At 42.0% G+C, this 13,135-nt stretch overlaps 1 protein-coding gene across 1 annotated transcript in view; it reads left to right on the top strand.

The window, feature by feature from the left end:
- ERBB4 (erb-b2 receptor tyrosine kinase 4) overlaps window positions 1-13,135 on the top strand; it is a 970,081-nt gene that overhangs the window by 247,955 nt on the left and 708,991 nt on the right. Inside the window, exon 3 of the mRNA XM_019522894.1 lies at window positions 10,575-10,761. Within this exon, the coding sequence (XP_019378439.1) occupies window positions 10,575-10,761 (187 nt within the window). The remainder of the gene's footprint in view (window positions 1-10,574; window positions 10,762-13,135) is intronic.

Consider the following 13,135-nt stretch of genomic DNA (forward strand, 5'->3'; position numbering starts at 1 on the left):
TGGGACTCAAAAAAAAAAAAAAAAGGTTTCAGTGTCTTTTGGGGTGTGTTTGAGTGTGGGTTTACATCAGGTGGGTCCACGTAAACATATGCTAGTATCTCTCAGGAAAGCAACATGACCTTGTGGAAGAGGGTGGCCAGTGGTCAACCAGATTTATGGTCCTACTTAATAGAACACAGACTGATAAGCCCCCCCAAACAGTAGGGAATACCAATCCTGGCACCTCCATTTCATTCCAGAACAGTGGTGTGGGTATTTGGGAGGGGGGTGTTTGAAAGGCACAAGATCATTGGAGAGCATCAATAAATCAGTATTATCACTCTTCCAGATGGACAGTCATCAAACCAAGAACATGTTGGATATCAGAGAAGGCAACAATATCCTTTCTACCAACTTACCAATATCCTACCCCAATTTACCAATATCCTTTCCCATAAGCATACCCCAACATCTCTCACCTAGAAACATCACATTCAGGTCAGCCATATAGTTTCTGTACAGGAAGCTGCTAGAGCTGTGCAAAGCTTCAGTCGCTGATTCAATTTGGCAGAGATTCAGCCCGATTCAGTGGTCAAATTTCCAAATCCAAATCGAATCAGGAGACCCTTTAATCTGTCCAAATTGAATCAGAATCCTCTGAATTGATTTGGAGAGATTCAATGATTTGGACATAGACACAGGCACATTGGCTGACGAATGCTGAGATGGTGGAACAGACGGAGCGTCCCACAAGAGCACTTCTGGTCCACTTCCATGTATGCCATGGAGCAGGTGGGGGACCCCTCTCCTACCCCCCAGCTTGGTGACTGGTGCTTCCTGGGTCTGGAGGGGCACCCAGGGTCCTCCCATGGCCAATCACCAAGCTCGGAGGGTGAGGGAGGGTCCTGTTGCCAAACCTCATTCCTGTGGGACACTCCCTCTGCCCCACCATTGCAGCATTCACCAGCCATGCCTGGTACCTCAAGGTATGTAGAAAAAACATTTAAAGCTGTTTCTGCGGCTGAATTGCTGATTCTTCAAATCAGCATTGAATCTGCAGATTTGGCCAAATCAAATCGGGACTGTGATCCAAATCAACTAATTGAATTACTGTCCCCCAATTCAGGCCAAATCTGAATTGAATACAGCCCATTTTGTACACATCATAGTAGCTGCCTTAAGATGTTTAGCCAGCACAACATGGGATGCCAAATTCAAAGTACTCAAAAGCACTGTGTTCGCAATGGTATACACTGCAGCAGGTTACTGTGCTCCTGTAAGGTCCAGAAGTCATTGCACTAAAAAACTCAATGCTTTACTTTACTGTGCACAGAGACTCATAACAGGCTGCACAACCCACACATGCGCACACACACACACACACTGGGTTTGCAGCCAGCAGGGAGCAGATGGGGGAGGCATTTGCAGCCTCCCTGCTACTGGCCAGAGTGTCCAGCTGGCTGTAAATCCCACCGTGGTTTTGGCCAGCTGCAAGCCACCCCCCACTCCCATGGGATGCTCCACCACCCCACCAATCTGAGTTCACCAGCTACGCCAGCCTTGGAGCCTCTTGCAGTAGATTTTGGAACCTCTTGGAGTTGATCCCAGGTTGGGGCAGGGCCTGAGTACCCACCTGCAGGCATGCACATGCCCCAGCCCAGCAGGTCAGTCCATGGGGGAGGAAAGGGGTGGGGGCTAGATCAAGGCCCCCACAGTGAGGGGCAGTGCTGCAGAGGCAAGAGCAGGGGTAAGTTGAGAAGGGTCCCAGCTGGGTAGGACTTATCTGCTGGGGAGGCATGCCCCCAAATAATTTTTTCTCCCTCTGCCTCTATCTGCACCCCCCCTCCCTCCCCACTGACTTACCTGCTGGGTGGGGGAGGGGGTCTGGTGGTGGCACATGGTAGATCTTGGGTTCCTTTTAAATGCCAAAGGAGATCTCCTACTTAAAAAGGGTGGAGACCACTGTTCTAACTGCTCACCTTCTGCCAGGTTTTTGGGTCTATGGAAGCCCAGAAGGTGGGTACTATGGCCTTGTATGTTGCAATAAATTTAGATAAGTGGGGTGAATGGAAATGAAATGATTGTTCATAATAATCCTGTCTGAAATCTACTCCTAAAGTGTTTTATATCAACACCAAATGGGTCCCCCCAATGGGCATGACCATGAGAGAGAAGCATGGGTCAAGCAGAATAGACTGGGAGCTGGATAGGGATGCTTCAAAACAACACTGTACAAGATGAACATCTTGGACAGCCCCCTGTGTGAATGTAGTGTCCCACAAACAGCACAGCACTTAATCAAAAGCTGCAATCTTTACAAAAGTCCAGATTGGGTAGGTGGAATCCTCACACTGATCAATAATACCAGACAGTGGCTCATAGCTGGCCAGAGGGAATAGAGGGTATGGGGTTGGAATCAGGGACTTGACCATCTTGGGTCACTGAGAGCCCCAGGAGTGAGGCTGGTCTGGTGCTCGGGCAGAACAGACAAGCTCTGGCTGAGGCTAGAGTACCAACTTGGGAGTACCAACTGCAAACCCTCAGGGTTGAGAGGAGAATACAACCTAATGCAAGTTGCAATGGGATCTGGTACAAATGTTTGTTATGGCACTCTAACCCACAGTACTGAAGTCTGACACCATATCCATCCGGGGTTATCTTAGAGTGGGACCCACCATTTTTACAGTGTTCTGTGTGCCCTGACCATCTGTTCGGTTACGGCGGTAGAGCACTTTCCGCAATAAGTGTAACTTGTATATACGGCCTATAGGTTTTCCTGTGCAAAACAATCATTTTCTGAATTGAAAATTGCCATTAGGAGGACAATTTGAATTGAAGTGATTTCATATTAATTTGATATATGTTTTGGTTGATAGCCTATAGATATATACAATAAAGAGTGGAAGAACGGCGTTGAAGGAAAACTGAATATCAGAAACACATACTGAAAACCTGAAACTTTAAGGGTGGGACAGATAGAGTAGAAGTTTTGTATTGAATTCTGCATTTAACTCCTGGAATCAAACAGTCTTGGAACCAGATGGCTCAGGGAATCCTAAATATACTGTATAAAACTTTCTTCGTCCAACTCAGTGGTTTGAATCTGGCTCTAAGTTGTCACTTTTCAATAGTGTGCATGGAAAACCTTCCTTTAACATTTTTGTTTGTGTGACAAGTCAGGGACTTCTGTGGGTCATGAGCTCTTTGTTGGTATTCCTACTAAGCTGCCAGCTTAGTTTTGGGTGTGCAGTCTTTTACCTCCCCATTCCTCTTTTCACTTCCATGTTGGGCTCAAGCTCCAGCAGAACAGACTTAACAAAAAAGGATCAGAGAGAGATAACTACCTCTGTTAGTCAGAAGTCAGTCAGAAGATAAGGTAAAGATGCACCTTATAAACTAACTGAATCAGAGATGCATAAGCTTTCATGAGCAAGAGTTCTTTTCAACAGATGCTAAGAAAGGACATGCACAGAGCAGAAATGATCATTGACTTGTATCCTATGCTAATGAAATGTACTTTTAAAAAATAATAAAATATCTCCTATTAAGATGAACTGGGCTGTTTGGGGTGGAGAGTGAAGGGCAGTGGGTGTTGCCTTAAAACAGAGCCAGGTGCAAGTTAGCTGTGCTAGCCTGATGGGTTTAAGCCCGGACTGAGGGAATGAAAGGTTATAAAAGAGCAGGAGCTTATGCCTGTCTTCCCTTGGACCATTTGCAGTGAAAGAAGCTTAGGGAGATTTGCCTGTGTTAGGGGCCCAATGAGGTGAGTGCAACTGTCTTTCATGAATACTGATGATTCCTCCAAAGTGTTAGCCAAAATATGGATCACTGGGTTTAGAAGGTTTTTGTTTTTTCTAATGGTCTTTAATGTCTTGTGCTTTCTTTTAAGTAAAGCAGTGGTGTGTTTATAACCTGTGCAACGCTTGGTTGCCACATCTGTTACACACCTCCTGAAAAGTTAAACTGTAAGCCTAATACCTTTGCTGGGCTTCTGGGAAAGAGAATGTGTTTAAGCAATGGTGGTAATCTTAGGAGTAAGAACTACATCAGTGATTCTCCTTTTAAAAGGTGGAAGGAGGCAGGCACTCGCTCATCTCTGCCTGACCTCCTGTGTAAAGAGATGCTCTTAATTTGGATTAGCTTTAACTGACTAAAGTCCACATTTTGCTTTATTTTGGGTTGGGACACTGGTATCTTTCAGGAAGGTTACAGACTAAATTACTTAAATGTTCAAAGCACTACAGTGCCTTTCCACAATTTCTTCTAGAGGACAGACAAAGCTTTCCCAAATTGACTCTTATTTTACTGTGCCTCAGTAAAACATACCGTGGGATCCCCTTCCTTCCCACTCTGGTAAACAGAAAGACTGGTGGGGGATAATGTTGTGGGTAGGGTTTTGCAGTAGGGACATTCCTAGTTGAGCTAAGCTAACCCAGGTGGCCAGTTCTGTATGCTGATGCCAATTACCCAACTAACATTGCACACCCTAAATCCATACTGCTTAGTCAATTAGAGTCATTTGGTCTTGTGTTTGGCACTGCACAAATTAAGACTTCAGTCATGATCAAGTACCTTACTGTAGTCTCTGAAGTAGTCACTTGTTAAATCATTGAGCTGAGTTGAAACCTTAATAACCAGTAAGAAGGATGTAAACATGGAACAGATTGACTTGCATTTGGTCAATTTGCATGTCTAAAGACTATGTTTCTAACTGAATAAATGTAGTTTAATATGATTTTTAGCCATGATCTTACATAATTAAAAGGAGGAGATAGAGGGGGAGAAATGGAAAGCAAGGTCATCTAGACATTCAGTAGCAAGGATTTAAGAGCACTAAGTGCTGGGCAAGGGCTGAGGTGTGTTTAAAAACCCTCCTGCTTCAGGGCATAACACGTTCTAGATGAGGGGGGTTGGAAGAAAATTCCCCTAAGAAAATAGTCCATAATGATGTAACATGGGTGTTCTTGCACTCTTTTTCTGAAGTAGTTACTGATTCCTGTACATGGTGTGTTTGGCTAGATAGACCATTGGTCTCAGCCAATATGGCAGCTCCTGTGCTCTTAGGAGAGATTGTGTCCTTATACTAGACACAAAGATAAGCAGGATATTTATGTCTGGCAGTCTAGTAAAAAATAGGATGAACACAGTAACTGTTCAGGAAAAGAATAATATGCTGTTGTCAGTCTCTGCTTTAACAGACTGTGATTAACAAATCACAGCCAAAATAGAGAGGAGATAAACTTGACTCATGATGTGGAAACAAAATGTATCTTTGTCAATTGGCTTCCAAACAGCAAAAGGAATGAGTACAAGGTAGGGAAAGCAGGTGTGCTCTGTAGACAGACAATTGGCTATTTTGTGTGGAAATAGAGTCTAATAGCTATTTCTTCATTTGTTCGCAGCAGTGAAGTTTTTTATATTTCAGCCTTCAGTTTCCCTGTTTACTGTCTGTCTGCAGCAAAGACTATAAAAACCAGATCTTTTCTGCAAAGGATAGCTTCCCAGACAGACAGATTAAATATATAGCAGATGTGTGGCTTGGTTCTTTAAATATCTGTTTATCTATGTAATACCAGTTAGACATCATGCAATCGTTTGAGAAAGGGCTAGATTGTTCAGCCTTTGCTTACACTGGTATGAACATTTACACAAATATTGTGACATTAATGGCACACTCCAGCACTTAATGTTTGTTGAGCAAGCGAGCATAGCAAGTGAGAACTCAGTGTTGTGAGAGATGGCCCCAACTCATTTGTTCCAGGGATGCAAGGCCCCTCATACTTTCCGATAATTCTTCCCTCCAAGAGTGAGAAGATTGTCTTATACTCCTTAAAGTAAGTAAGAGGTAGGAAGTAGAAAGATCCAATCCCTGGGGCTGTGCCCCTTCCAAAGTGTGGAACAATTGTAATCATGCAAGGATGTTGGCATACAAGTAGGGTGACAATAAGGAAATTTGGGACATCCAGGACACTGCTCCCACCCCCCCCAATGTTAGTGGTACTGCTGCACGCAGTGGGCAGGGGCGTGGATGCAGTGTGGTGTATTGTGCCATGGTGCCACCCCACCAGACTGTGCCCCATGCCCCTGAGATTCTGGGACTGATTTTAATTTTCTCCAACTAGCCTTTGAAATCCAGAACTGTCCTGGGTAAACTGGGATGTATGGTCACAATATATACAAGGGACTGTGGGTCATCCTCTGATTTGGACTGCAAAGTAAATCCCAGACTCTGGTTGCTGTTGAGGTCTTATTATGTTCAACTGTTGTAGTTGAATACAAACTCTTTCTGGCTGAATTATGACAACATTACAGCCTGCATACTGACCATTATGACATTAAAAGCCAGCTGCTCCAGGAAAGCTGGTAAAGGAATTTGCTCTTTTCTGAGAGAAAAAGGGGAGCAGGGGAGGATTATGACTGTAAAATCAAATATGTTGTCTCTCTGTTCCTGGGCTTGTGCATTTTTGCAGGCTTCAAGGCCAGGTTAGGCTGTAAAATTGCAGTCTGGAAAATATTTAGTTTTTTACAAATTGCATAAAATGTATGTAAAACAACACATTTTCTTACCCAACTTCTTTCCAATATCATAAACTATGGATAGACAACTTTCAAATTCTTCAAAAGTGGAGAGGGAGTTGCCACGTGGAGCACATCAGCTGTTTTATTTAATAGGCTTGATTCAAGCAAGCTAAATTGCTGCAACTTCAGCCCTAGATGAAATGGGGGGGGGGCACGGTAGAAAGTAGGAAAGGTATAGTCATAGGGCTGGGTCAAGAAGCTGGTCTCTCCAAGCCTTGAGACTGTACTCCAAATGGTGTGTAGATATTTGAATTAGTTAGCCTGATCTACTTCCCAAAGTTAGTTCAGGGCAGCCATTTTTTATCCAATCTAACCTTCCTGCATGTCTGTACAGATCAGTACTTGGATCAGCTTAACCTTAGTTAGGATCTAAATCGGGGTCCTGTATGCACACCTGCAAGCTGTCATGGTTCAACTATTACACTGCCATTGAATGATACCAGAAATTGGTAAATTAGATTATACCCTTAGATAATGTAAATTGGAACAGGATTAAGAATTTCTTTGGAAAAATATTTAACTACCTATTTCCTTTCTATATTTCTCTTACTTGTGAAAACAAATGTCTTTTTATTTGTTTCAATGTAATGCTTTTTGGGTGCATCTACATGAGATGCTTTACTGTTGAGCTGACTAATTAACTCCGTAGTAAAGTGTCACTGTCTACATATGCACCCCATTAGGCCGGAATAAAAATGAATTAAGTCCGCCACAGGATAGTATACCAAACACAAGTACTATCCTATAGTGGAGTTATTTACTGTGCCACAACACACGTGTATACAGTGACTGGAGCTAGTTGGAGCATAAGTGTGCTACAGTGTGAGAGCTGTCTGCTGGCTAGCCCGACACTGTAGCACCCTTGTGCCCCAGCCAGCCCCTTTGCAGCTTGTTGAGCTGAGGGAAGCAGTTCTGGGCTGGCAGGCTGACCCCCGGGACCCCCTAACAGATGGGGCTGTGTTACCCCAGTTCAATATGCTGCAGTCCTAGTGCACGTGTATACACTCTGCTTGGGAGCAATGCATTCCAGTTCAAACTGCACCATACTTTCAGGAAACTCAGCCATATTCCAAGGAGAAATTTTGCCTCAAGCATTCATTCCAGTCAGAGATCAAGGTGGAAAACAAGCTCTTTTGCAACTAAAGTGGGTCCTGCTACACAGCACCATAAAACTGCAAATTGTCTCACAGACTAGAGAAAAGAATGTGGTGGTCCACAAATGTAGAAACATATGTTTACTCTGATGTAATTTGATTTTATTCCAGAATAAAAGTGGAGCAGATACACAACATATAGCTTTACCTTGGTGTCAGTGCCTCCAATCCAGGGTAAAGTAAATCCTCAAATAATGAGGAATAATTATATACCTGTGTACGTTATCCTGCTGTGCCAACTGTATCTGCTCTGATTCACAATTTCATCCTGAGGTAGCTTTTTGCACAAATGGGCTTGCTTTTTACCTATTGGATAAGGTGCTCTCAGCAGTGTAACAAAGTAGGGTCACTGGGGCACCAGCGAAGTCTCCAGTTATCATGTGGGGGTGTTGCAATGCTGTGAAACTGCTTACTTCAGGCAACTAGCTTTGGAGAGCAGGCAGTACTTTTCTTCTTACCATAGGGTAAAAGCTAAAGTAATTTACTTAACAGTGGTGTGTTGCATATCCACCCACCCTATATATAATGACATCTCTTAGAGACATCTGTTTCAGTAGGAGAAGAAAACTATTAAAGCGGGTAGCTTAACTGAGTTATTTGTATCTTGTTTGGATGCTGCAAAAAATACTCAGCTGAGTGAATAACCTAACACTGTGGCAGCGAGTAGAGGAAGCTTGAAGTAAGAACCTTTATCCACTGATAGTAGAGAGAAAGATGGCTTGTACCGAAATTCAAGTCAGTTTGCAAGCCTGCTCTTATTTGGGATTCAGCCAGTAAGAGCTGCTTCAAAAATCTCTCTTAAAATAAAATGAGACAGAATATTTGCTGGAGGGGAGGATTTTTTTTTTTTTTTTTTTTTTTAATGGAGCTGATGACAATGTTCTAAATGTTGACTTCAGTCAAAAATGCTCATCAAAATGTTGCATTTTAGCCACCAGAAACCTACAGTATGTGTGAGCCCTTGTTTAGGCAAGGTATTTCAACAAAACCTCTGAAAGCAAAATTTTATCTTGAAAGTGCTGGGAGATTCCTAATTATAATGGAACTAGTGTCCCTGGGTATAATACAGTTCTGCATTTAATATAGAGCTATTGAACCATACATCCCAACCTAACTAAATTCACTGAGCTCTCATCAAAGCCCTGTAGTGACACTGTGCTCTGTTTGGATGCCAAGCAAATCTTGAAATAGCTCCAGAGCTTTTGTGGTAACTTCAATTGCAATACAGGGATGTGACTTTAAAAGGACAATAATAGTCCAGGAAACGCATAGCATAAAAAGAACCCTCTTGTGATACTTGAGTAGCCAACATCTCACTTCTCGTCTACTACATATTTGTTACTTTTATATAAACCCAATTAAAATGTTTGTGCTTCTTTGGACACAAAGCAGGGCAATTGCTTATCGATAAAACTGACACTTTTCAATCTGTCTCTGTCTCACAAATCCATGCTGCTTTTCTTTATTAATTATAAATGTAATATTAAATGTATACCTAGTTGTGTTAGCCCCATATATGATGCTGATGAGTCTTTGCATAAAGCCCAAACAGACCATACAGTGATGATAATTGACAGCTTCTGATTTTACAAATAGCATGTAGACAACCCTTTGGGTATCCTGCTAACACAACAGAATTCAGAACTCTGAAGGTGTAAAGAGATACCCATTCCAACTTCCATGAAAGTCTGGCACCAATTAGAGTTGGTTGAAATGTTTTGAATGAACTTAAAAAGAAGCTGCTATTTTTAAAACAGATTTCTTAATTTTCCAAATTGCTCATCTTTTGCAAAAAAAAAATTGCTTGGGTTTTAGTCCAAGATATTCTCAGATACTATTAAGATCTTTAATTCAATGCAAGTAAGGTTTTCACTAAACCCAAATAGTACTGATGTCACAGCAGTCTCTTCTTACCCCAAATCCCTTTCTTTAGCTTGAAAAGGCCATAATTATTTCCCTCTTGGCTGAAAGTTAGACTTCCTGGTATCAGAATTGTGTTTATTTGTGAAAGCACAATAATTCTCTAGTTTCTGGAATTTGCAATAATGTCAATTGGACCGTGGCATGAGAAGACTGTATATCCACAGTATGATTCATAGAGAATTTTGCCCTAGATTCCTCATCATCATTGGCAATCCCTCACAGTCAAGGATGATTATCTTCCATGATTGCCTTATCTGTGGGTCTGAAGATGGCTGACAAGGCCAATCCAGAATTGAAAGGTTCTACTGCAGCTCGGGCTTGTGTTTCTATTCGGCGGGGGTGAATTCTGGGTTCAGTCCATGACATGCTGTTTCTGCTGCTCTAGATTCCTCTTTAATATCTGAAATATATAGCTTTGTTTCAACAAAAACTTTGCGCAGTGGGTGCATCTACAAAAGACACTGACTGCACAGTAGCCTGATGCTAGCAAAAAACCATGATGTGACACTACTTCTCAGTAGTATTAGGCTACTGAGCAGCAGCATCACAAAAAAGGTATTTGCCGGTGCTACTGTGCAGTAACTCAGGTTATTGCACATTTATTTAGTCCTTGCTTATACAAGTACTAAATAAATGTGCAGTAACCACTGTGTGGTAGTGTCTTGTGTAGATGCGGCCAGTGTGTGTGTATTTGCAGGGATGCAAGTTTCAAAAAGCATTTTTTGGCTGAGAAAACACTGGCTTCTTACTCTCTCTGTCTGCTGCACAAGACAGCATCAGTGTAAAAGCTTTTATTTGGAAGTAAAGTCTTTACGATTTTTTCTCTTGAGCTACCAAAATCCCTTATTCTAGTATTGAGTACTGTCAACTTCAAATTGGGTATATATAATTCATTAAAATGGGAATCCTTGGTAACAAGTTTGTTTCTCTCTCTTCCAGTCTATCCGAGAAGTCACAGGATATGTCCTGGTGGCTTTGAATCAATTTGAGCACCTCCCATTGGAGAACCTACGCATCATTCGTGGGACAAAACTCTATGAGGACCGTTATGCTTTAGCAATATTTCTTAACTACAGAAAGGATGGTAACTTCGGACTTAGGGAGCTCGGCCTTAAGAACTTGACTGGTAAGGAAAACATCTATAAACAGATGTTGCGTTATAATAGCAGGTTAGCTTGTTTATTGTTTACAGAGACTGGTGCATACACCAGTGTTATTTATAGACTGTGTGGGCGCATCTACAATGCCTCTTTTAAGTAGGCTTAGCCTAAAATAACCATTTTAAGGTGCATTAAGGGTGCATGTCTACATCTCTACACATAAAGCAGGTATCAAATTTGGGCATCAATAGCTAAGCGCACATGTAGACATGCTAATTTGGATTAATGCAGTGTGCATCAATGGATAAACACTGTAGTAATGCTCATTAGCATGTCTGCACATGAGCTAATGTAACTTACCTATTCATACCTAAATTTAATCTACCTTAATGTGCATTAGCCTAAATCGCCTTAATGTGCCTTAAGCAAAGGTGCATTAAGTATAGGCATGCAAAAATACACATGTAAACACACCATGTGTGTACTAAGATGCTTTAAGTCATACACAACTGAAAGACTTAAATGCATATAACTTGATACCTTTTTGGTGCTCACCAGTATTTTTCTTAAGCTCGATATTGTGACATCTGTCCATGTGGAATTGGCTGTATTGAATTACCCAGGAAGAGTATAGGGACTGAAACTGTAGATGTGAACAGGTTTCAGGAAATAGGTTCAGACTTCCAACTGATGTAAAACAGCATGATTCCTTTGAAGTCCGTGAAGCTGCACCAGCTTACACCAACAGGAGATCAGGCCTGCTGTGTTCAGTTGGGCTACAGAGCATACTAGCAAACAGGTGCATAGTCATAGCTCCTACTGCCCCTAAATAAATGCTTTAACTAGAACATTTCCATTATTACTATTCAAACTTTTGTCTCTGCTCTGTAGCATAATTAAATTGGAAAAGTTGTTGGAAAAGTAGGCCGGCTTTTAGAAAAGATACTATTTATAAAGACACATGCATGCTAGTGGTCTTATAACTTACAGAAGTCCCTTGGTTATTTGTTCCAATACAGATCTATTGAGAGAGAGAAATGCACCACCACTGTCCATTTATTTAGCATTGGAGGGCAAAACCTGGGAGAATTGAACTCGAAGTAGTTCTTTTTACTTCCGTAGAGCTTTGGCATCCATGTGAGACTAGGGTCCTGGAGTTGGTGTTTATGTGGTTGAAAGTTGAATTTGTAATACTGGCTTATATACAATGTAGTGCAGATAGCAACTGTGTATGGTTCTCCAGAGTTCATTCAAATCACTTTATTTATAGATGCTTCCTCACAGAAGAGGGACATCATGTTTTGTAGTGGCTTTGTGACAAGGACTCATCTCCACTAGTGGCTGAGTGCAGACCAGAAATGTGTGACCTGAGCTGGATTTGAAATTTGACCCTGAATATACAGAGGTGAAATCTTGCTGAGAACAAGTGAACCTTTTCACTGCTCTAAAAGGGGAAAAGGAACTGCCCTTTGAGAGCACATGCCAGTAGTTACAATCAGATAGTTACATGACCCTATAGCAATACAGTGATCCAAATCACCTTCACTTTGACCCTGAATGAAACTGCTACACTTGTACTGCTGAAGAATCAATCAGGCCTACCAGTTGCATGATAACAGCTTATATTAATATCATTTGATATCAGTGCCATTGGTGTGCCTATATATCCTAAATTTATGCACCCATTTACATCTTATTGTATGCTTTTATTATGTCATTGTATTTATTCATTGGTACAGGTACAAATTACCTAATTCTTTTAGAAAGTGGAAAAAAAGATGCATTTGATGTAGTAGTTCACATATATCCCTCTGACTGACATGTTCCAGCCTCATCTTGAACTGAGATAAAAGTCTTACAACATGGTAAAATAGTAGTGTAAGAGTGATGCTGTAATCATGATGGTTCAGAAATTATGCAAGAGGCAAGGGTTTCTTAGGGAGATATCTTATTGGACCATCTATGTACTTGGGCTTGTCAAACTCAGCTGGTCCAGACGATCTCCACCCCAGAGTGCTGAGGGAATTAGCTGAGGTCGTTGTGGGACCCCTGGCACGGCTTTACAAGCACTTGTGGTGCTCTGCTGTGGTCCCAGAGGACTGGAAGAAGGCCAGTGTGGTTCCCATCTTCAAAAAAGGGAGGAAGAAGGACCCGGGAAACTATAGGCCAGTTAGTCTTACCTCGATCCTGGGTAAGCTTTTTGAGAGAATTATTCTGGCACATATCCACGAGGGGTCAGCAGGGGAGATTATGCTTAGAAGCAACCAACACAGGTTCATTAGAGGCAGGTCCCATCGGACTAACCTGGTGGCCTTCTACGACCAGGTCACCAAATCCTTAGATGCAGGGGTAGCAGTGGACATAGTCTTTGTGGACTTTCGGAAGGCATTCGACACTGTC

The sequence above is a fragment of the Gavialis gangeticus genome, unplaced genomic scaffold (assembly GCF_001723915.1).
Source record: "Gavialis gangeticus isolate Ggan-Ray unplaced genomic scaffold, GavGan_comp1, whole genome shotgun sequence".
NCBI lineage: Eukaryota > Metazoa > Chordata > Crocodylia > Gavialidae > Gavialis > Gavialis gangeticus.